The 25228-nt window shown below is 41.1% G+C and overlaps 1 protein-coding gene across 1 annotated transcript in view; it reads right to left on the bottom strand.

Annotated features, from left to right (window-relative positions):
• Nucleotides 1-1037: 1037 nt before the first annotated feature.
• The window catches only part of abca12 (ATP-binding cassette, sub-family A (ABC1), member 12), a 36567-nt gene continuing 12376 nt past the window's right edge, over nucleotides 1038-25228 (bottom strand). The window contains exons 17-39 of the mRNA XM_080478824.1: nucleotides 24285-24442; nucleotides 22332-22565; nucleotides 21974-22112; nucleotides 21434-21680; nucleotides 19481-19570; nucleotides 18138-18225; nucleotides 17840-17967; nucleotides 16098-16185; nucleotides 15646-15754; nucleotides 13831-13885; nucleotides 12264-12441; nucleotides 12044-12159; nucleotides 9781-9943; nucleotides 9288-9541; nucleotides 8724-8940; nucleotides 8236-8345; nucleotides 7717-7867; nucleotides 5265-5399; nucleotides 4689-4792; nucleotides 3630-3722; nucleotides 3350-3455; nucleotides 2307-2444; nucleotides 1038-1814 (exon numbers count right to left, since the gene is read on the bottom strand). Of these exons, the coding sequence (XP_080334950.1) occupies nucleotides 1710-1814; nucleotides 2307-2444; nucleotides 3350-3455; nucleotides 3630-3722; nucleotides 4689-4792; nucleotides 5265-5399; nucleotides 7717-7867; nucleotides 8236-8345; nucleotides 8724-8940; nucleotides 9288-9541; nucleotides 9781-9943; nucleotides 12044-12159; nucleotides 12264-12441; nucleotides 13831-13885; nucleotides 15646-15754; nucleotides 16098-16185; nucleotides 17840-17967; nucleotides 18138-18225; nucleotides 19481-19570; nucleotides 21434-21680; nucleotides 21974-22112; nucleotides 22332-22565; nucleotides 24285-24442 (3206 nt within the window). The 3' untranslated portion in view covers nucleotides 1038-1709. The remainder of the gene's footprint in view (nucleotides 1815-2306; nucleotides 2445-3349; nucleotides 3456-3629; nucleotides 3723-4688; nucleotides 4793-5264; nucleotides 5400-7716; nucleotides 7868-8235; nucleotides 8346-8723; nucleotides 8941-9287; nucleotides 9542-9780; nucleotides 9944-12043; nucleotides 12160-12263; nucleotides 12442-13830; nucleotides 13886-15645; nucleotides 15755-16097; nucleotides 16186-17839; nucleotides 17968-18137; nucleotides 18226-19480; nucleotides 19571-21433; nucleotides 21681-21973; nucleotides 22113-22331; nucleotides 22566-24284; nucleotides 24443-25228) is intronic.

Genomic DNA, 25228 nt, shown 5'->3' on the forward strand with positions numbered 1-25228 from the left:
AAAAATACAATGAACCCCCCCCAAAACAATCTTCTGCGAAAGCTGTTGCAATATGCATGTTTTTACAAACTAACCCTGACAAGAGATCTAATGCTAGTTTATTCACAATGAGGTAACTATCTTTCATATCAGCACCTCCAGTCTCTCAGCTCGAATCTCAGTGTTGTGTTGTCGTTTAAGACATTTTTTCAATTTCATTGTTGGTTTGATGGGCCAAAGTGGAGCCTCTAGCAAGCTGGTTTAGGCTTAATTTTTTGCCACCACTACACGAAAATAAAACCTCTGACTAGAAAATTCCTCGACGTGTCTCCAGTCGGTGAAACAAAACAAACCATAGTTTTTAAAATCAAATATGAAGTGCTTTGTGTCTCCGCCTTGAATCTATTTGGTATTCTTCATGTTGCTCACAATGATTTTGCATCATTTAGTGGTCACAGTGGTCATTGCTTTACTAATGGGTTACATTTCCTTTGCAGCTTTTTGTAGCATGTAATCTTTTGATGTCCTTTATCTGATTCTACTGAATATTTTAAGTTGTCGTGGCCCTGGGCCAGTGCTCTGAATGCCCATACACTAATCTGTAAATGATTTGATAACATTGAACATGTCAGTCCTGGATACAGTCTCACAATATGAACAGATACAATATTGTGTTTGTTCCATTTCGATGTTTGCAAGTACTGTGTATTTGATCAATAATTGTTTGACATTGTCAAATGCAGATGAAAGTAATGGCTGCATCGTCAAGGGCTGTGCACAAAATCCTCTTTTCTCTATTATGGTTTCCGTTTCTGTGGTATTCTTTACTTACTATTTCATCTCTTTACAACTCATAAGCATTCAGTTCTGGTCTTCTAGAGGCTGTATACATTTGCGAAAACAATAAAAGCCACAACATGACAGCAAACTGCAACACCTCTGAAAATCAGCTTAAATGTTTCTGTTATAGTTCTACCACAACAGCGAAATCCAACATCCTAATTGTGCCACATTGCAGAAACCAGAGCAAATGTACAATAGATAAATGAACAGCAGCTGCACTTGAAAAATAGCTTTATTACAATTACAAAAATAGGCTTGATACATTCCAGACCATGTTAAGCTGGTCCAACAGCAGGAAAGGCCATTAAATATGCAGTTTATTAATTCCAAAAGTTAGATATGCCCTTAGAGAAAGTGCTAATGAGTAGGGGAAAAGTGCATATTGAGTTCTGAGTGTGAATATTTTCTTTTGTCAGATTTCATTTCGTGGGTATAATTACATGTACCTCAGCTTAAAAGAATTAACTTCTTATGTTATATATTTATTATAAGAGTGTTTTCAGATGATGGGCAATCATGATTCGCTGATATATAGATCAAAGAAAAGTAATTATAGGCTTTAAATTTAGTATTGTGCACATTCTAGTGGTGAAGAGATTGCCACTGCAGAGAGAAATGACTAATATCACAAGAGAGTTCACTCTCCACAAGCCATTAGATCAGGAGAAGTACAGGTAAACATCCAGGTGGAGTCATGTTACAGAAAAAAAGAAAATAAACTAAAATACACCATACATTTGTGTATGATTGATTTTTTTTTTAAAACAAATGTCATTTATATTTGAGATGATTAGTCATGATGGTTTCACTAATAGTGTTTATTTGTGGTGTTGAAGTTTCATTCTATCTCTTCATTTTCACAGTGGACTAAGTTGCAGCAGTCTGTCCTATGTCTGTACTGTCTTCATCATGTCCGGGTCATCTTGTTCGTCTTCATTGTCAAACGGGACGGTTTTCATACCGATCTTTCCCATTGCAAAGTTGATGAAAACCTGTGAAGGAGCAGAACCAATTTGAGATCCACACCAACAATACATGTAACATCTTGTTTCTGTCATTTTCCCATAAACATGCATTTTTAACACATTTGCTGGCCAGATGTCAAACCCACCCCCTCGTTTTCTTTTTGCCCATGGTATCTTCCATTCCCAGAGCCCCAGAGGGGCAAAGTGGTTGAAGAATATCAGCACTGGCTGCATATAAAGCTCATGGATTCTCTCTCTAACTCATATTCCATTTATTTTCCCCCAGGCATACCCTCTGTCAGTTTCCCTCTGCCTCTTTTAAACTTTCTCTACTCTGTCTTTCACTCCCACTCAGCCTCTGTCCCTGCTTCCCCTCTCACCCTCTCTCTTCCTCTCTCATCTGCTGTCCCCTTTTTTTTTTTCCCCCGTCCCTCACGACGATATGCCCACCCCTACAAAACCTCTCACTAGTTCCCACTCTCTCACAGTTTATGTCCGTCTGTCTTTTTTTCCCCTCACCTCATCCAGTGTGGTCTGGCTCACAGAGAAGTGTTTGATCCGCAGAGCATTTTTGTTGGACTCCAGCTGGTTGAAGATGTCAGCCACTCCTCCAGGAGCAAAGGGGACATGGTACTCCACCATGGCAGAGTGCTGGTCCTGTGTGTTGGGACAGAAAGTACACGTTTTGGAGGTTAAACTTTTGGAAAACAAACAAAAACAACAAAGTTGCTTCCCACATAGTCCAAACTTTCCACACTAAATATCACACAAGAAAACATTGATATATTTTTCAACCCTGAGCATTGTCAAATTCAAGACATTTGTGCCTATAACAGGTGCTTTAGTAGGTTGTGAAAAACTAGTGTTTTTGTGGTGTTGTATGCATTTTTTGGGGGGGGATTTATACATAAAGCTTTGCTAATCAATGTCATGGGAATGTCATGGAGCCCAAAACTGCAAAACATTCCTTGTTTTTTTCACATTGACAAATGCACAGAAAATGATCTCTCATCTCTGTAGGCATCCTCAGAAATGGTTTTCACTGGCTCTGTGTTTATTCTGGTTTTTAAATGTGTCGGAGCATTTAGCAGCTGCAGAACTCGATCTTACCCCCTGGAGCCAATGAGAACTAAAAAAAAACCATAGAGGTAAGTGAAGTAGACAGAAACATGACTCCAAATTAGTGCTCATGTGATTTTATATCTGTTGGATGTTTAAATAAGCAACTGCTGGCTTCACTTTGGTTTAAACATTTAGCAGGGCAATGATGAGACAATTTAGTGTCTTCTAATTTTCTTCAATCCCCCTAAGGGACAAAAAGAAAATAACCCATCGAGTTAAAGAGCATTCGTATGATGTGAGGTGTCGAATGTACAGCTAGGATGGGAAATCATCATAGGTTTTCCTACACAGGCTCTGCAGCCCAGCTGGTAAAGAAGATAATTCATACATATACAATGGCGTTCTCTGTTCTTTATACCTTCAGTGCAGCATGTGCATTTAGTCTATTCTTTCTTCTCAACCATGCACTTTGACTACTTTTGGTAGGTGGCAAAGCTCACCTTGAGATAAGTGGTGGGAAATCTGCACTGCATGAAGTCAGTGATTGCCTCTGCATCACAGGACGCCTCGGCCAAGTACATCTTCACAGTGAACCCACTGCCGAACCTGGACAAAGGAGATTTCACCAACAAAGCAGTGTTATTACATTTGGGGGGGGGGGGGCATTCTCACAAGTAAAATTGAGCCTTCAGCAGCACAAAGGACCACAAGGGAAACGATTAGGGGAGCAGCGGGGAGTGAGGTAATGGATGGATTGGAAAATGAACAGAGGTCACTCACCTGTTCTTAATGTGCTGCAAGGAGCCCAGGCATTGGAAATGACCTTTCACCATGATGGCAAGACGGGTGCACAGAGCCTCACACTCCTCCATGCTGAGATACACACAGGAGGAGAGACAGAAATACAGGGTTATACCAAGGGCATGTTGAGCTCAGAGTGATGAGTAAATCTGCTTCTTATATTATTAAAAAAAAAACATATCTGGTGGTACCAGAGACAAGTATTCCCAGTACACTATGAACTTTTTTACCCTTCATAACACCTAATGAGTCCTACTTTACAATTGGTGTAAAAACAGACTTCAAATGCCAAAAGATATTGTTTACGTGACACTGCTTGGACATTTTTGAGGTCCATTTGGTACTTTTCAAAATTATTTATCTATCTATTACGAAACTTGACTTGAAACATTTTACAGTGAGTGTACACCTAATGCCCAATTGGTCATCAACTTCAAAATGTTTTCCCCACAATAAATTCTTATTTCTACAACTGAACAAATACATCCATACAGGGACAAACGAACACAATTAACACTATGATCCTTGTGAGCCGCCGTCATTGTGAAACCTCCAATTGGCAACAAAATGAGCCCAAAACATTTGGAGAAAACTTTGAAAGATGTCACTCAACATTTCTGATCCTTGTAAAATGCAACATATATAGGATTTTCTACATCTAACGATAAGGCTTCAGCAAATAAGAGAGGTATTAATGGACATGTTAGCAGTTCAATAATACTACAGAGCCAAATATCACAAAACATATCACTGATATGAAGTAAGTGCCCGTGGCTGCGAAATAGGTGAGAGTTGTTTAGTCAACAACCATTTCCTCGTTCTGTGCTTTTCCAACACTTTAATTAACCCTCCTTTTCCACTTTAACACATTTTTTTCAGAAATTGAATTATCCAACGGTTGTATTCATACGTGTAAATGCCAACATCCTCTGGGTAAAACTCAAATGACAGTAAGATTTTTTTTTTATTTTAATTACGCTCTTTTTAGTATGAGAAATTGGAAGGACTCCCTCTGCCTAGAATGAACACTCCTCTGACCTGTGAGAGGTGAGAACCACGGCACATTTTCCTTTCACTTCCTCGGTGATGATTTTCCAGAGGTGGCGTTTGGTGCGAGGGTCCATGCCGGAGCTCGGCTCATCCTGTGAGAAAAGGAAAACGTAAAGAGTATGACGAGATGTTGAAATCAAGAGAGAGAAGGGAAGAGAATGGATACGATTGGTTAACAACAGTATGTTTGAAAAAAGAGGATATAGAATGTGGCAGAAGATTTGGAGGTCATAGGATGGATAGGTGAGAGCAAATACAGTAGAAAAGTGGAATGAAGAAGGGAGGTACAGAGTGGAAGGAGAAATAAAGACAATCCGCAAACAAGGACATGAGAGCTCGAGGCATCAGGTTGAAACTCAGTTGAAAGCTGTGGGAAAGACCACTCCGGTGTGAGCCTGAGGAAGCAGTCTAATTAACTGTATGAGATCTGTCAAGGCTCAGGGATCGATGCTTCAAAGACCATTTCAGGAGGAACAGTGTACAGTCAGTTTAATATTCGTTGTCCGGTGGCCAGTTAAGTGATTAAATGAGGCGCTGCGGCAGCGTGAACAGGTGCTTCCTCACCAGCAGCAGGATTTGAGGATGGCCGACCAGAGCCAGCGCAGTGGAGAGCTTCCGGCGGGTGCCACAGCTGTACCCGTCGGTAATGATGTTTCTGTGGCGGTCCAGCTCCAGCCTCTTCAGCAGGTAGTTTACCATCTGAAAAAATAAACACAAAAGGAATGACAAATTGAATGAAACAACACAGGAGAGAGATTACTCTGTAATGTAACTACGACAACTTTCCAAGGCAGCCAGACGCTGTAGCGAGAAGCAAACATATTTAAACACCGTGTTGTACATGCGAGAAGAAAAAGCCGACACAAGTGAATTCAAACACACTTAAGGCCTTCATAATATCAGGACTGTCATGCAAGCTCCAATAATAAAATGTAGATAATCAAGAATCAGAACAGTTTATCTAGTGTCAAAACATTTTCTTTGCCTTCCTCTATGTATACGTATGGAGGAATGTAATGAAACATTCATCAGTGCCGTAAACTCATAATCAATGCAGGAGATATGTAATGGTTTTGCAGTCATCTAATGAGAGTCAATACGCCTACTGATTGCTCTCCACAGCTGTATGGCCATCAAGAAATATAAATGAAAATTAGACGCGATCGTGGACCAGTATGCTCTTTTTCTATTTTCATGCACATGGAAATACAGTCACAAATCAGCTTTAGGCTTTAACCAATCAGAGTAATCACTGAACCTTAACAGGAAGTTAATCTTTCTATTGCTTTATACCATTAGCAAGAAACCCTCTCTTGGGGACCAGTGTGCCATTTCAAGTACTTCAGCATCTCTTTACAACAAGGCAACGTGGCTTTATTGGGGCATATGCCAAAGGATGGCCCTGCTTCTTATTGGCAACCTGATATTAATTTTCTTTCTGTAATTGCCTGCTCCATTTCTGTCCTGAGCCAGTAAATAACTGAGGTATCTATCAGTTTCACTCCAATGCATTTTTAATTTTGTTTGCACAACAATGATGACTTTCCTCTATCTAAACTCCTGGCGAGTCCACCGCTGCAAGGGGCTGAAGCAGAATAATCTATCTTGTGCATGTCAGTTTATTCAATGTACTGAGAAAAAGTGGAAGCAGGGGTCAAATCTCTTCAATGACCTCGTTCCTATCTTAGTCTCAAAAGCTTATCTGCTGCTCACAACAAAAAACAAATACTCCATAATTTTTGAAACAGCTTTGGAGGATTTTCTCATTGATGAGTTTATTTCTTGTCGTTCCCCATCAGATAGGGATATAATTTGGAATTCAAATCAATGAGTCGAGTATTTGCAAGAAATCCCTTCGGTTTTCTCTCACTAAGATGATGTTACTGTTAATTTTCTATATAGTCTTGAGTCATGCGATCAAGTTCTTTGATCAAGGTTATCAGAGCACTGACTTAACATCCAAAACTTCCCACAAATGCACAGTATTCAGAGTGTTAATTCAAAGTGTGAATGATTGGCCATAAAGAGCACCGAGCACATTCCAGATGGATTCGGATCAAAATAAGTTGTTTTTTTATGTTCACTCGTAAAAGCCACTTTCTATCACCTTTGATGTAACAGCTCATTAAGCCGACAAAACCATGTCAATGTGAAATGACCCCATTAAGGCTTGTCTCATTATCCACAGCTAGGGGACTGTCAGTGGGAGACAACATAGGAGGAAGTCTATATATAACCTCATCTTTGTGAATTAGCGCTGCGCTGACGCCGTGGCCATTATAGCCATTGTTGTCACTACCCTGACCAGAGGAAGAGGAGTCATAACAACAGCAGTGATGGGGATTAGTGCCAGGCACATCCATTTATGTGCTTTACTGTCTATGCAGGCATGTGTGACTGTATATCTATCAGCCCACTGTGTGAGCCCAGAGCTGTCAACATTTGTTTTTGGGGCTTTCAAGTCCTAATTTGAAAAAAGAAAAAAACAAATAAACATAGTTTTCCCCTAAGAATATAAATAAAGACAATACAGAAATTGAGAATCAGAAATCACATCATGTGTTGATCGTCTGCTCTGCAGATTCCTCTCATGTCTGCAGCAGTGAAAGGAAGGCACACTCAATAATCACCACAGAAGCAAGATTGATTAGTTCTCAAAAAGATAAATGGGAAGAATAAAGCTAAAGCAACATGTCAGATAAGATCCTCTCATCATCAAAGCATCATTTCAATACAAGTCTGTGCTCAGGCAAAGAACCCCAGTTTAATTCTGAACTGTGGACCACACAGGCTGCCTACAGAAGATTTTCCATTTTGCTTCAAATGGCATGGCTTTCAGTACACGTCAGTCAACACTTCACACCCTCTGATTCTGCATGCATCGTGCGGCAGCACCTCGTCCTGCAGTGGGAGCGCACCTTTGAATTCATATCAGATCCTGTGTCATTCTGGGGAAGATGTTGTCACTTTCCCAGAGGTTTGAAAGGCAGCACAAGAGACTGCAGACATTCCTTACCCCTCGTATTTGTTTCTTTGAGATGCCACGAATGCGAGCATAAAAGTACAAATGCTCCTCCCCGGTGAGCAGGGTGTCCAGTGCGTCCACTTGGGGACAGTAGCCGATGTTAATTCCCTTGCTTCGGCACTCCATGATGTCCACTAGACGCCTGGGGTTAGAAAAAAAGGCAAAGAAAGACAGATTCTCGTAAATTGCATCCAGCACACGGTGCAGGTCAGATCGACATGTAGGCATGTCGGATGTTTCAGGGGGCTTGTTATCTTGACACTGCCGTGCTGAGAATATCCACCATGTAGACGAGCAACAAATCAGCATGAGAAGGCAGGTAACATGAATAAAAGGCAGCTTTATAATTCAACAGAACAGCTTCTGAATAAGGCATTAGTTAATGTTGGCTGTGTTATAAAAACATGCAAGTGAGGTATAACTGAAACATAAATTAAGCTAAAATAAATTTAGTAAAACATTGTGTCATGTTTGAAAGTAAAAAGGGCAATAATTCATTGAAAAACGTACCCTTCCCAGTCCCTGATCTGTGCAGTCCCATCAGTTGGGCTTACATCACCCGTCAGCATTTTGAAAGTGGTGGTTTTTCCTGCTCCGTTCTCTCCCAACAGGCCAAAGCACTATAAATAAGCAGATTTATTTCAACACTGTGAAGTCATGATGTTCCTTTTTTCAAAAATGTAATAAAAGTCTATATTCTATGTAAAAAGCTACAGACTATAAAAACAAACAATGACGAGAGTCACACATATTGGCAGTATTCTGGTCTTTCATTATTTTGACCCAAAGACCAATCTAATTGTATTACCAAGTTGGAAAAAGTGGCATCAAAGACGCAAAGGTGGATTACAAACTTTGCCTCGTGTTTTTCCTTTTTTTTGCATATCCTCACAAAGATTGAAACCAGGGTTCCACATTTTAACATTATTTACTGGTCATGCCCTAGAGGATAAATGAATTTCCTTCATTGCGTCATTAATCTGATTTAATTTTCTTACCTCTCCCGCGGGGATGCCAACAGACAACCTCTTGACAGCAGGGATCTTCCTCTTGAAGTGCTGATAGACCTTGGTGAGCTGGTTGACTTGCAGGATGTCTGAGGAGGCGGCTCCGCTGGACACACGCTGGTGCTCCGTTGCCACGTCTTCGTCTTCGTCTTCGTCGTCGTCCTCACACGGCACCTGGGGCACAGTCCTTCTGCAGAAAATGAGACGCCTACAAGACGGGAAAATCATGTGAGCAACCGGCATTTATTTTTATCCCATATTTTTCAACAAATGTGATACTCCGCTTGGCTCATTTGGGATGTGTAATTTCACTTGTTAGTATTTCCTCTAATTACTTAGCGCTGTAAACAGCCTATTAACAACTCATTTGGATCTTATTTGCATTTAATTTATCTCAACTGGCTGAAAAACGTTTTTTTTTTTTTTTCCCAGTTTCTGTAACAAACACAAATTCTGGACATCTAAGGTGATAAATTCAACAAAAACATTGACAAAATACAACTTCTGAATAATTCGGGAATTCATCAGCATCAAAATACTGCCTCTTTGCCTTACCTGACTTTCCGCATGAGAGACTTGTTGAGCAGTAGGCGCAGGCTGAAGAAGAACACGCCTTGGATGAAAGAGGACATGAACATCCAGCCCAGACCATCAGTGGAGAATGGATCTATATAGGCATCAACTCCGTAGCCCATCAGAAGCTGGACGTTTATGTTTATCCTGGCCAGCTCCAGCAGCCCGTTCCCAAAGTTGAACTGGGGGAAGATGAGGAAGGCATGGCAAAGCCTCTTGAAGATGGCTTGGATCGCCTACAGAAAAACAGAAGACATGCAGGAGATGATTGCAGTAGGATGAAAAGAACTGACGCCATGTAAAAGTTAGTTCAGTGTCCTGAGATATTCGCCCAGATTGTTCACTTTCTACCTCGGCCACAGTAACAGTTCAATTTACCATTATATTGAAAATCTAAGTGTAGATTTAAGTACTTTGCTGGGAGTACATTTAAGAAGGGAAAAACAACACATAGACTCTGGCAGTTCATTCTGACCTCAGGGTGGTATTGCGAAATTTGACTGATGAAGTAGAGGATGGAGGTGGAGATGATGGTGTTGATGCTGACAAAGAGATTGATGCACACGTAGGTGATGAAGGCCATTTCAGCATCCTTGAAGATACCTGCTAACAGGTACATCCACGGGAAGGTAGAAAACCTGAGGAGGTGAAAAAGGCAAGATGCTTCAACATTTTGAAAGATCCTACATCTGCTCTGTTTAATTTTAAATATTCAACACAGTGGATGGGGAAATTTAAAAAGTATTCCTCAGAAATGCTTTCTAAAGTGAAACAACCTTGAATTTTTGTTTTTACCAAGTGGGTAACGACTTTAACAGACTAAACTGAAAAACTGTTAGCCTGATGAAAATAGGTCCCAAAGAAGGCAGAAGACAGAGAGTAGAAATACCACACCACAAGCAGGGTAAACATTCAGTCATGATGCCAAAACAGAGGAAGATAAATTACTGCTCTCTTTATTCCCTAGGTGGCAGAACATCTTTTCCCTCTTTTTACTCTCTCTTTTCTCTAACATAATCTGCTTGTTCATTTGATTGGGGTGTCTGGGTCAGCGAGACAAAGCGGAGAGGAAAGAATGAAACGGGGAGGGGAAAGGAGAGGAAAAAAAACAGGGCGAGAAATAAAAGAGACACACACAAACAGATAGAGCCAGACAGAGACAAAGCATCTGCGTGGCATGCCTAAAAAAGGTGCTTGGTAGGCAGACTTTGGGTGCCAAGCTATGACAGGGAACAGAAGCACGGAGGCTGCGGACCAGACCAGGTGGCTGCAGCCTGACAGATGAAGCACTGCGATTACTCATTGCTTGGGAGGGAGACATCTGTCTGATAAATGAGAAGCAGAGTGCTGACTTGACTTTCTGAGAATCGGGGCTAAGGACAAGGCCCATGAACAATAACCGCAAACACAGGGGCCTCAAATCCAGCTCCACTTGTGGACTGATGTAAATAATCCCTGTAATCCAGATGAGGGAAACATTACACATCACGACATTGATCCTTTCCTGACATCTAAATCTCATTCTCAGATTGATTTCAAAACCTAAGATCACTAGCATTTATCTCACACTAAGTCACATTGTTGTTTCCATAAGCCCTGTTGCTTCAAGATCCCTCTCCTTCCCCCCCCCCTTGCTGTCTCGACCATCTTTGGCATGAATGGGCAAAACATGTTGGCAGTGATTTTTCTATCAGCTTTTCAGTCCGACCGCCATCTGTCCTCGCAAGATTTGCAGAAAGAAAATGTAGCTGTGTTTGCATTTGAACAACAGCAGCCTCCGTATGCTCCGTGCTGTAAATCCTACCTCATGGCACGCAAAGTAATACGCAGTGGAAACTCGAAATCACAGTGCATATGCAAGGACAGACGTTCAGAAATGCGGGGAAAAAACTTTGACTGATAGGATGACTTTGAAAAAACCTCTGCAGCAAACACATTGTAACTGATGCTACGGTTTCCTGTTTGACACAAAATAAAACTTAGTTGAAGGGTTTGGGTTCATGCTGAGGATAACAGTCGTACCGCGAGTGATCTGATCTGAGCACTGTAGATGCTTTCTAGATCTTTTCTACGCATTGACACTGATGCTGTCACCAGCGAAATCTCCAATGAATGTAAGCACAGGAAAGCTGCAACATCAACTTCCCCATTCTCACAAATGTTAAAGCATGGCTTGATTTGGATTCAATTTTAGATGCTTTATAACCATTTTTCATCAAAGAAGGCCATTCAGAAATGGTCTGAATTTTGGGGTAAATTAAATATTAAAATGGTGGGTTTTGACAAATGATTACAGAATGCAAGATTAAAACTTTGGTCAACAAAATTGAGATCCATTATGATTAAAAATAGCTTGTCTCTTTGTGTTTGACCTCTATAGTGATGTAATGTAATATAATGTAATTGCCCTCTTTGACAAATTAAGTACATTCTATACTGTCTGTACATCAAACCATCGTCTGCCTCAAAGAATGGCTGCGTACCACTTCTTTCATTTATGGTTGGCCAAAGCATTAAAGTGAAGCCATAAAGTAATGGAAACACCCACTCTGACTAACATACAAAAGCAGCAGCCCTTAAAGATAAAAACAAAAGGCAACGTTGAAGGTCTGTCCTGAGTTTGACATGTACTTGTCTAATTTTGAATTTTTAAACCAGACAAAGCCTGGGGCTACAAGCTTGAAGAACAATAAAATACATTCAGACAGTGATTTGACAAGATTCACTGAATCACTCACCCGAACAGCACCAGCAGAAGTGTGACAGCAGCCAAATTCTGTCGATACGTAAACGCTGGAATCTGGAAGGCGGCGATCACAGCGATGGTCAGAGTCACAGGGATCATGTAGATGGCCTGTCGAGGAAAAAGAAAGATGGAACAAAAATCAGAAATGTCTTTTTTAAGTCCAGATATGATGTGATTGCATCATGTATAAATAATCAATGATGAGAGGTTACCATGTCATAGATGAAATTGACAGTCCAGTAGAAGGGCTCACTGATGCCAGCGATGTGTTGGAGCCTCTTAGACCCGCTGTGGTGCTCATTAACTTCATAGATGGCGAAACTGGCTGTTGTAATTGAATAGCCTGTCAGCACACACATAGCCACGAGGATCTGCAGCATTCCCTGGATACTGTGGGACAAAGATAGGATCATTCAGGTGGTGCACTTAATTACAACTTACATTTTTTAATTACAACATTACCATGTGTGAACTCTGTTAGCTAATAGCCACTATAGTGTGATGTGCTTTACTTTTTTTTTTTTTTTTTTTTCCTGAGGTAAGACTCCAGTGCAATCGGGACAACAAAGTACACAAACGAATCAATATACCCCGGTGTGCTGGATCTCTTTGAATGAGGCAACCAGGTGTAAGTCTTCTCTGTAAACAAAGGCTTATTTTAAAGTCTGACCACAAATTATCATATCATTCCCTGCTGGGAATTGACTCGTTTTAACTATTGAAGTGGCTAACAATAAATGGAATACCATTAATAACAAACAAATGTTAAGAAGAGATGCTTGCGTCCTGCCTTTGACAACGATACCTATAAAAGGAACAGATGGCTCCATGCAGAGAACAGCTCCACACTGCTATTGCCGTATACGCAGTAACCCAGTGGTGCTGCTGTGAGCTTGCAGAGCCTATTGTCCAGATCAGACACCAAAAATCCAGTTGAATCTTTGATCCCTTAGTTACTTTCAGACCGGTGTGCTCATTCAAACTTTTTTTCTGTACTTGGCCAGTACCTGTTCATCTCCTGTGCTTTCGGGCTTACCCCTCCCCGTACTGAACAACAACCGCCGCTCAAGCTGGGGCATGGTGGGGGGGTGGTGGTCAGGAGAGGATAGTGGGGAATGACGAGTGGTTGCCATTTTAGGGCACCTAACTGCAGAAGATAGCCAGGAGCGGCTGCAACTCTGAATGTGAACTTCTAGCCTCAGCACAACTTTAGCAGGTCCTTACTATAAACAATGTTATGTATAAATGAGAAGTACATGGAATAAGTCATTAATAGTAACACTGAAATGACCAGTGCTGGTATTATTAAGGCTTCAAGGAGGATGGATCTTTTATGTGAATTGTATTGTTTGTATGTATTTGTTTACGTGTATGCTAACTCCATTATGCAGTTTGAGTCTCTATAGCAGAATGTGGAATATCTTAAATATACTTATTTTGGGGAGTGGATGTGGAATCAATCCACCTCAGTGCCAAAGTCAGGATAAACACTCATTACACTGAGACTCTGATCAATAGTGTAAGCTCATTGAAATCCATTTAGAAAATCAAATATGGGTAAATACCGCTCCCATGTACCCGATTGCCCTGAATCAACCCTGACTGATGCATAGAATTGAGAAGTGAGATGTTTGCATCTCAGGTGAGCCAAACAACAGCCAATGGCATTCAAAAACAGAAGGGACTACTTGTGGAACATTTTCACAACTATTTGCAAACATTTGTGTTTTTATATGCAGACAGTCATTTCAGTAGAACAGGTATAAGCATGGTACTTACACTGCGTCTTCATCATCAGCCCGGCCAAAATAGGGGTGGCTGGAAACTGAAATGGCTGTAATAGAAAGAAACAGAGTATTTTGTTAGCTGTAGAAAAACAACAGCCAGCATGTGAGCGATTTCTCAGCGCGGGACCTAAATGAGCAATGATATTCTCTTAGCCTGGGACATGGTCAATTGAAAAATATAGTGCAAGATGATTTCATTTGCCGGTGCGCACAGAGGAAATTGAATTTTCTTTATCATTTTTTTCTGGGTCCTCGAGATGCTCACAGACATGAAACGCACAAGCCTCTGCTAACATTTCCTGAGATACAGTCCAAGTTCGGTTAAACCGATGCAGCACCACAACAGGCTGAAGGATTAGTGCTTGGCACAAGGGGAACTTTGCTGGGTCCCACTAACTTATATATCTGTAACAAGAGACACAACATCAATACGGTCTGAAGTCAGATGTCCCCAGATGTAGTTTAATTCCCCCTGAAAAACACCCACCCACAAATAACAAGTGCATACATTATTCCTGATTTATCCAATGAGATAATGAATCCAGAAGTGTGCATTTTGTTTGACCAGCAGCCCCAAAACTAAAGCGTTATTAGCACTAATTGTGTTGTTTTTTTTTTATCTGGCACCTGCAAATTTGTTTCTGCATTTTTTTTTTTCTTTATAATGTGCACTCATTGCTTAAACATTTGGCTAAATGTATCGGTTGATTGATCTTCAGATGAACTCATAATTACCAAACTGGATGATGATCTGTAACACAGCAGTTCTAACTGATTTAAGCCAGAAATGCACTTTCTTTCATTTCTAAGTGCTAAATAGGGTTTCTTTCAGTTCACGTCCTATGAACCTAGATCATTTAACAGCTGAGTAACTGCATTTTCTCAGGGGGATTTATCAGAAGGAGTTTTAACATAAAGTTGTTGCAGGTGGGAGTGATCGCATTCTATAGTCTGAACAACACAGACTGGTGGGCAGAAGTGTGATGCACATCTGCAGCAGTGGGCGGTTATGGTCAGAAATCCCTCTGAGGATGGCGTGAAGAAAACAGATTGATGCTGACATCCAAAAAGGTCTCAACCAAGAAGTAATACTGTAGCACACAATGCAGAGGGGTTAGGTTCACGTTTTGACGGATCAACCAGTCACCTTGAAAGTAATCCCCCTCGATGTCTGCCCCGACAACCCACAGTCAGCCACAAGTTTGCAGGTAAACGGTTACACCGTACCCTTGAGCACTTTTATCATCTACGGAGGGATAAATATGCGTGTGTCTGCATTTCAGTGCACGTACTGCAGGGTTTAATGAGCAATCCTTAATGTGTATCTGCGAGTGTGTGTATGTTTGTGCACTCCTGCCCGCAGGCAGATGGTCAGGATGATACCCGGAGCTGAAACAGTCCTGAAAACGTGGGCAAGCCTCGTTTCTCTTCAGCATAGCTCCCCTGTGAATGGCACTCATCAATATTCAGGATGCATCATGACATGCGTGTAAGGACACACAGCACCCCCTGGCTTTTCTCCAGTGAAATGAACCGTGAGGAAACACATACTGTTTACAGCTTTCTTTGTATTTCGAAAAGAAAATGCAATGGGTGCTCAGCTTAGTAAGGAACATCGTTTTAACACTGATGAGCTTCACACACAGTTGTATGTTAATCTTTACCATGCCTTTCCTGATGACAACAGCGTTTAGAGTGATGAACTACAATTTCACCAGCCAAATATGTGTCTCTCTTTCTATATCACCTTGCTGGAACTGTCACAGACTTGATAAACAATCAGGTCATGGGAAATCTCAAGTTTTACCATATTTGCGTGGATCCTTGTCCGCTGGAAGATTGGAGCGCAGAATTATGTTGTTGAGGCTGTTTAAGTATGCTGGCATTGTGTGGTGGCCTTCGGGATTGAACCAGACCTGCACAGATGCACCAAAACAAACATCCATAATAATTCACATCACTCGCATTGCTCAGGATCAGAAAATAAACAAGGCATCTCGACTAAACACTTTCACAATCCAGATGAAGCAGATGTCATCTGAAAACATTTACACACTAAGACAGTGGCACAACTGCCGCAGTAAAGCATGTTTATAGTGACACTGATGGTGTAACAATCCAGCTCCATCTGCAAATCATTGATCTTGTAGCCAAACAAGTCTTGTAAGGATGTCATGTTTTTCACTTTTAACAACTCATCAGCGTAGCAATTAAAGTGATAATGAGGCAGGCAGCAGAGAAGCAAAAGAAAAAGGGTACCTTAGACAGTGTGCGGTTCTTAGGCACAGTTTTAACGTCCATTTGCAAGTCAGGTGGAAGTGGTGAGCCAAAAGCAAAACCTCCATATCTGTGGGGAAAAGGCAAAGAGATATATAGATTGATCAAGTTAGTTCAAATTGCTGCTGAGAAAGTCCACATAATACTTCATTTTTATAATCACGATATGTAAATCAGGCATTAATATCAAAGTCCCCAAATTAAAGTATAGCGATAATCATTTACAAAAGACCAGACACAAATTTACAATCATTAACACTAATCTGGTGGTTAAACTAAAGGAAGCAATGTTGGGGGATTTTTGTGGTACTTGTCACTGGAAATATCCTTCATCACTACATACAGTTTAATATACAGTCTACATTCTCTAGTGTCGTCATCTTATTCCTGACGTGATCCCCTGCCTGTCTGGTTTCGCTTCAGCTGCCATCGCTCTCATGCTCCAGTTTTGTTTGCTCCTCCCGACAATCAAACTTTTTGAGACGCAGCCGTTTGAAGCCTCTGAACAGCTTCGGCCAGTACGCGTATCTGACTTGTCATTGCATGCGCCTGACATTTGACTAGTTCAGTCAGCTATCCGCGTATTGCATCCAGCATGTTCTTCTTATTTAGGGTCCCGTGCTGCTAAAAATCACTACTGGGAGCTGAATATTGGGCCCTGAACATTGGATGATACCACTATTGTAGAAATGTAAAGCTGCACCTCATACCTGTATCAGCTTTTCCTCCGAATATCATGAAAATAGAGAGAGATCTAGAAAAAGCTACAACCAAAGAAATATATGAAGCCAAAGGTCGGAACTCAGTTAGCATGAGATTTTCTGAGGCAATTAGCCTCTCTCATTCAGAGGGTTGCAGGTTTGATCCCCCATCTGTACACATTTCGAAGTGTCCTTGAGCAAGACAGTGAAACCTAAACTGCTCCCAGTGGATGGACTGAGCATCGGATTAACGGCAGCCGCCTCCATTGGTGTGTGAATGGGTGAATGTAACATTGTAAATCACTTTGGGGGCTGTTAAATCAGTGGAAACAATACTAGCAAAAGTATCCGGTTTGCTTCAGGTTTGAGTTTTATTCCCGACATGAATGTCTGTGATGACAACAATAGATTTTGTGCCGTGACTTTGCAGGAAGGACTGAAGAGATGGTCTGGGAAGGATTTCTTTTTTGTCTTTCAAAATGTAGTTTGGCCCTGTCATTTACTCTTTTTTCAGATTTATTTAATTTTTTTTGAAAGGGACATATTTTTTAATGAAGTTACCTTTTCAATTAATCAAATCTCTGAACATCCATTTTTGGCAAAACACCAGACCTCTGTTGAAACTGATACATTGGAGGTTATAACCATTTTGAAGCTCTCCAAGTGACTGACATTTAATTTGAAAGAGTGAGAGAGAACAAGTCTTTGACCGAACACATGGAAAATTAGTACATTTCATTTAGGTCACTTGCTTCAAGCAAAAAAAAAAAAAAAAAAAACTCCTATACATTATTTGCAAACTATCTTAAAGTGGGTTAACTCAGCAAAATGATGCAAGATTATGAAATACTCTTGTGAATTATTAAAAGTAATACAACTACTTGGATCTTCTTGGAACATTATTTCACGCAGTTTGTGCAACTTGAGTGCACTTTTAATGTACCACACAGAATACAGTGAATTATTAATGAGGCGACAATGAAGTGGCTCCATTAACCAAATGTGAGTACTTTCTGCTTTCACCTGTTCCTGATGAAGTCATTGGCTGTGGCCACAAGATACGTCTCCACATTGATGCCGCTCACGTTATAGATGACCTGAGATGACGGGATGCTCCTGTGGGGGGGCTGGAAGTTGTCCGCATCACAAATCTGCAGTGTACAGAAGACATAAATGCATTACACTTGTCCTTTTTCAATCGATCGCCAACGCAGGCACAGAAGGACGCGTTGCTGTGCCAGGACACACACAAGTGAAAACACAAAATCTCACTCACTCACTCACTGACAAACACGAACTGTTCTCAGTGACCCAGTCTCACCTGTTCCTGCTGGGCGCATTTACAGACACTAAATGCTTTGGATCGGTTCCCTGTGGAAATCCAGTTGTTTGTATTTCGACTGCAGACCCTTAAAAGGGGAAAGAAACCCATTCACAAAGTCAAAAGGTGGTTCTGCAAAATGATTGGGAGTCGGCGGGGTGCGATAATGTGACAGTCCTATTCTGAAAGACACCCTGAAACATATAATGAATCTGAGTGGATGTGGTGGATGCATGATGTTGCTGTTTGGCTTGTTTACGGCGAGAGAAGAAGAAATAAAAAAAAAAGCCCCTACTCATGCAGTAGCTGGGTTGGTGGGATTTTTGGTGGGATCAAGTTTTATTATTTTTCCTGATAACAGTTTCGAAAGCTGTTTAATACGTTCCGTAAAATCATATTGTGTGAAATATGTGTTTGTGTGGGCTGCAGTTCAGCTTTCTCACATTTTGCTTACTGCTGAAATGCTTCCAAGGACAGTGTGCGGATCAAAAAGAGATGGCAGCGACACGCACGTCTTTGCACACTGACGAGCACACCTGTTGCCTTCATTAGAAATGAGTCATCAACATTGGCGTCAGTCATGAGACCAATCAGTGTCTATGAAGTATGCTAATACAGCATCAGTCTTTTTTGTTTTGAAATTACAGGACAGTATGAGGAGGTATCCAGTCTCTGTCTCTCTGTCTCTCTGTCTCTCTCTCTCTCTCTCTCTCTCTCTCTCTCTCTCTCTCTCTCTCTCTCTCTCTCTCTCTCTCTCTCTCTCTCTCTCTCTCTCTCTCTCTCTCTCTCTCTCTCTCTCTCTCTCTCTCTCTCTCTCTCTCTCTCTCTCTCTCTCTCTCTCTCTCTCTCTCTCTCTCTCTCTCTCTCTCTCTCTCTCTCTCTCTCTCTCTCTCTCTCTCTGTGTTTTATTGAGCTTAGCCGAGAATTTTAAAATGCCTCTGAGGTCTGGTTCATGAGTGCCAACATTGATTTGAGTGTCTGCAAGGGGAAAATCTGCCCTATAAACACAGGGTGTTTATAGAATACAGATGATGCTCCCACATCACAGCGTCCAGCTGCAGGCTTTCAGTCACATACGTTGAGCTGTTGCAGCAGGAAAATGAAGAGGAGGGACGTAAGGGAGGCCAGAGAGAGTGACAGAAATTGAAGGCCGGCCTTCATATAAAATGAAACAAGGCAAAAGTGGAGGAAAGGAAAGAATGACAATGAGCCAAATATGAATGCACTCTACATTAAGAAAAGGGTTGGATCCGGAGAGAACGCGAGTGCTTAATGTATCAGTGGCAGTTTGGTCATTTTTAGGAAAATAAAACCCCAGCTGGCATTTAAGTGCAATTACGTACGGGTTGTTAGACTTGTCAAGGCAGGTGTTATCGATCCCAGGGAATGACATCATTTTGTCCACAAGACGGTTGGAGCTGGGGTTTTGGTCGCTGTGAAGTCAGAAAACAGTCAGACTTGAATTTAGAGGAAACACAAACATTTTTGAACATGACAAGACATGGACAGCAGTTTGGTCCATGCGACATTAACAAAAGGCAGGGCTTAACAAAACATACAGACTAATGGAATAGCCAGGAAAGCTTTCATTATGTTACTGTTAATCTAAAAAAACTGATGGTTGGTGGCTGGTATTTCAAAAAGTAATTCAAGGTTATCAAATGGTCAGTGAGCCCTTTAAATGACCATAAAAAATATATTTGGTTGTAACAATGACATTTCTTTTTTTTCTACTCAAGTTATGACAATGTTGTCCCTTTCTTTCTTTCTTTCTTTCTTTCTTTCTCCTGCTAAACACATGCACATACAGTATGCAAAATAATTAGATAAATATGCATGCATAACGGTTATATACATGCATGAAGACAATCATATTGCATCATGCTGTTGACTTGATTAAGTTCAATAATAGCATAACTCCAGCATGATCTGGTCTTTACATGTAATGCACATAAATGGGCTCATTAAGACTACGGTGTAAGTACAGTCATCTGTGTAAATTAAATATTGGTCAATTGAATGTTTCTGATAGAAAATTCCCTCTATGAGAAACCAGTACAATGAAATGAATGTGCACATAAAGTCTTTTGACTTGCTGCTTTGAATTGATTTGATTTGGTGCATTTGCTCGCTTTGACAAACAACAAATTACATTCAATTATTGAAATATTTCATAAATTCAGATCGAAAAAGAAAGAAGCATTGTCAGCCCTAAATCATAACTTTCCTCTGAAACCCAGACTCTAACTGGAAGACTGATTTACTAATAAAAATCAAACATAATTTTTACCTCCTTTGTACTTCAAGGTAAAGAGGAGAGGGAGGAGCGTCTATACCGTCTTTGATATGGATTAGCACTTCAGCATTTTCCCCCTCGCTACACATCCTCTTGATCAACAACAGCACATCTTGAGGATGAAGACACCTCGCAATCTCCTGGCACTGTTAATCTCTCCCTCTTTGATCTCGCACGGTAGCCATCTTCATCACAACCATCTCTGACTCTCACTCGCTCTCTTTCTCTCGTCCAGCTGCCCTTCAACAAACTACAGCTTAGAATTATTTTCCCAGTGTGACATGTTCTCAGAACAGCACCGCAGATTAGCTTCAGTCTGTGGGTCTGTGGCTTCACAGATCCATCCCATCTATATATAACAAAACAAAGCGGCTCTGCACGACACAACAGGTCATGCTTTATTAGTTACTGTGTGGCAGTCATATTATTGTGCATATTGTCAGCTGTAAGGTGCTATGAGGCTGCGCAGTGGTGTAGCGGGTAGCAGTTTCTCCTCATAGCAAGACTGGCTCGACTTCGGGTTGGGATTGGGGGGCTCTGGCTTTTCCAGTTTCTACGTTTTAGAGTTTGGGTGACAGGTCATCAGTCTATCAAGGGCACAGTCACCTCGATCGAAGGTGTGCTTTGATTGAAAGTGATTGAAATTGATCTTTTATAAAATTGTAAATTCTGTTGTTGCTCTGACAAATTAGGGCATTCCATTCCAACAATTACAAAAAATAGGACAAGCAAGATGTGACACGGATTTTTGACCATTAAAGTCTGACTGGTTCAACAGAGGTCAACATGAACTTCACCTTTGATCTTTGGCTATCAAACCTAGTTCATCTTTCAGTGGGAAAAAAAAAAAGCTGAGGGGATATTTAAGTTAAAACCTTTTAGAAATAACACACGAACCATTAATGGACTGATGAACCAGTCCGAAAGAAATGTTCCTCATTCACGTTCTCATTCTCCCATCTCAGAGCATCTCTTGTATTTCTACTGTGTGCAGACTGACCTGAAGAAGGAGTAACTCGGTCCAACTTTGTAGAGCCCGGGACTGAGCTCCAGCTCAGGGTAATGCTGCAGGTCACTTCTGATGGAGCCCAGGCCCATAGCAAACACCACAAAGACCACAGGAAGCAGGAGCTGGGTAATCAGACCCTTCCAGTCTCTGCGGCTGTGGTGGAACCTCTTGATCAGTATTGCTGTCATCTGCTGCCAGGCCAGGGCGATGCCGCTCAATGTGGATGAACTGGTCAGGTCTAAGACAGAAAGAGAAGCAAGTGGAATCATTTCTAAGCAAACGTTCAGTATTTATATTTTTTGGTAAAGCTTTGCAAGTTGATTCTAAAAAGGCGACAAACTAAACCAAATATTCATAAAATATTTTTAGAGGTTGGATGAAAAGTTAACATTTCTAAAAGTGAAGTCCAGGAAAAGGATAAAACTTTTTTTTTAAACCCCATAAAAAAGGTACGTGCAGGTGATGGAAGAAAAGAATATGAAAAAGAAATGCAGGAGAGTCAGAGAGGAGAAGCAAGTGTCGAAAACTTACTGATCTTGTCACCAAAGTTGGTCACGCTCTCACTGAGGTCAGAAGGGAAGCTGTCGATGGATGCTGAGTCAGACACAGTCTCTGAGACAGACAGGGGACCGTCTTCACTGTCTGTGTTATGAGTCAACTGGAGGAACACCTGCAGAGACAAGAACAACACATGAGTATCTGAGAAGAGCAAAGACGATATCTGTATATACCTTTAAGGTGCACAATACGCTGACAAGTCAGTGTCATCAACTCAGGGATTACTGGCAGATTTGCACATTGTACATCAGCTGTAGAACATATTTTTTTTCTACTGTTATAAATGTAGCCTAAAACCCATGTTTTTGCACGTGGGTGTCTTTGCACTCACTTCCTCTAGCGTGGTGTCCGAGATGCCATAGCCTCCGAGCTGTAGGGCATCCAGGTTGGAGTCCAGAGCGGTCAGGAGGGAACGATATGTGGAGGCGTTGGATGAGGTGAAAGGGGGCAGCGAGTAGACTAAGTCCCCTCCATGGGTTTCTTTCAGCCGTGCTTCAGGTACATGGGCTTGGATAAAGGACTTGAGTTCTGCATCGTCAATCCGGTGTGACTTGGAGTTTGGCATCTGGGTGAACAAAAACAATAAGTGAAGTGAACCTGCTCTTTTTCCCCTCCCACTGCTGGCTTAATCTAGAAATAATACTTGCAGCGTATTAATGGTTCACTGGGGTTAGCCAGCTTTATGAGATACTGGTCATGCTTTTCTATTGCACACCGAAAAGTCACACAAGTCATCTGACTGGCGGGCGAAAAAACAAGAGAACTTATGAAATTGGAAACACATTTATTCGGACATTGCCTCAGAGTATTTGCCTTTAGCTTGTTCAAAAAGCTGCACAACATAGGAACAACTTTAGATGGGAGTTAGAAATAGAAGGAAATCTTAGCCTTGACCAAAAATATAGTCTCGGAAGCACACAACACACTACACTGACTTATCCAAGAAGATGTGCGATGGAGGAACTACATAGCAGACAGTGCCCACAGCTAAAAATGCAGTTTGCTGAATAAGTCAGGAGAACATCATTTATGTGGACATTCAGTCCATCTGCCATTTTTTCAACATCACAGATACAAATCACACTATTGCAGTTAATTGGTTGTTGCAGGGATGAAACTGACGATTTGTCTCCGCATGAACTGTTCAGGTTCCCGATAATCACGAATCGGAAATGTTCCAATTTAAGCAGAACATGTTGTGTTGAAGATATGTCCATATGGTAAAAAGAAATATAAAAGCCTTGTTGTTGATTACATTCACTGTATTTGTGTAGAGATCCTCGGATTGAGTGAAGTAAATGGCCGGAAAAACCACCACAAAAACGTATCTTATTTCATTGTGAGTCATCTGGGTATTTATTCAGCGAAAAGAAGATGTCTCATCTATCTTTCATCTATCTTTTATAACAATGAATATAGTTTAGGGTGCTAAAGGCAATCCCAGACAAATCAGGACGAATGCAGGTACATCCTGCGCAGGTCGGCTTTCCATCACAGGGCCAAAACAGATGGCTGACATTCACACATTCTCACAATGTGCCTCAAGGAAATTCTCAAGACACAAACAACCTCCACATCCTAAGAACTAAGCTACGGGCTATAAGAGATCGGACTTTCAACTTGGCTGCCCCTTGATTGTGAAACTTCTTCCAGAGTTGAGGGAAAGTCTCTGACTGAAAAACCACCTTGTCAAGCCAACTTTTAACATTATGTTCTGATTATATTATCTCTTTCACGGCATGTTTTTATATTATGTATTTATTACTACTCTGCATGCACATCAATGGGCAATTTAGAATCGCCAATTAGCCTCATATTCATACACAGTTTCAGGCAGGGAAAACAGGCAGACAAGACAAGAGTGCTAACCTCTACACAACCATGCGGGTACAGATACCCATGCTGGTCTAAAAGCTGAAACTTGGCTCTCTCAGCATGGATATATGGGATAGCCAACTGGCAGATGCACATTTGGGAACACGGTGGATTGCTTGGGAATATGGGGGTCTGCTCTGCATGTAATGAGGTTCTGTTGTGTTTGTTTCCCTGAGCAATTTGTACAGCTGCATCTTCTTTTAGTCTCCTGACCGCTGCTTTTCACATTTTCTTGTTTGCTGCTTTTGTTGTCTATTTTCTATTGAATTGATTTGAATAAAATCTCTTTAAAATGGGGTCCAGATTTTCTAATAAATGCAGATTTGACACAGAGAACATTAATCTACTTTCATTAAAACTGATGCATTGTACAAGTACATGGTGAGTGAAAGCCTGTAAGGTTGATTACCTTCTTGGTGAGGGTGAGTTTGTAGCCTTGACCCAGCTTGTCTTTCAAGTAGAAGGGAGATCCGCAGCATTTTAGCCCTCCTCTCTCCAGAAAGGCGATGCGGTCACTCAGCACTTCGGCCTCGTCCAGGTGATGGGTGGACATGATGATGGTGCGGTCTGCGAGGCCAAAAAAAGATCCTTTTCATAATTATGAATTCTCACATTCACCATCAACAGAAGAAAAATGTGTAAAAATGACATAATAACTCTCCAATTTTTTTTTTTTATCCAGATGGAGAAAGAGTCACACTAGTTTACCAGCCAGTAAAGCTCTGTCAGACTTTTGTGGCTTCAAGTAATCCAAATAAACACAGTAAAACTAGACCTTGCCGAGACAAATCAAGACAGAAGAGATGTCATGCCCAAACAAATCAAGAAAAAAACACATGGTCATTGAGTTATGCAAAAAGTTTTTTTGTTTTTCTCAAGAAAGTCTCCTGGCAGCAAAAAAAACTGAGTCAGTGCCAATTACAAAATCTTCCCCACACGTACAATTATATGACATTTAAGAGACTTGTTGCCATCATGGCTGCTACCCCAGGAGGGCTGAAATATGAAAAAAAAAAAAAAAAGAAAGAAACACTTGTGAATTTGTTTTAGATTAATTATATGCTGAATTCCAGGTGGGAGACTAAGGAGGAGAGAAACCCTGCAGGCTCTGTTCCAGCGTCATCGCTCACTGTTGCTCCTGTCTCTGAGAAAGTAGATAGACGATTTCTTCAGAGGAAAACACTTGAGTGGGAGAGTTTGAATCATGTGTGCTGTGTGTGCACTACACAGTGTGGAATTCTCTCCCAATTACATTGACAATGTAAAACGCAATGCAAATAATTACACATATATGGTGTAAATGTTGATGACTAAAGCGATTGAACACAGAAGTCCAAAGTCTTGTCGGTTTTG

Source organism: Lipophrys pholis (genome assembly GCF_963383615.2).
Source record: "Lipophrys pholis genome assembly, chromosome: 13".
In the NCBI taxonomy this organism is placed as follows: Eukaryota; Metazoa; Chordata; class Actinopteri; order Blenniiformes; family Blenniidae; genus Lipophrys; species Lipophrys pholis.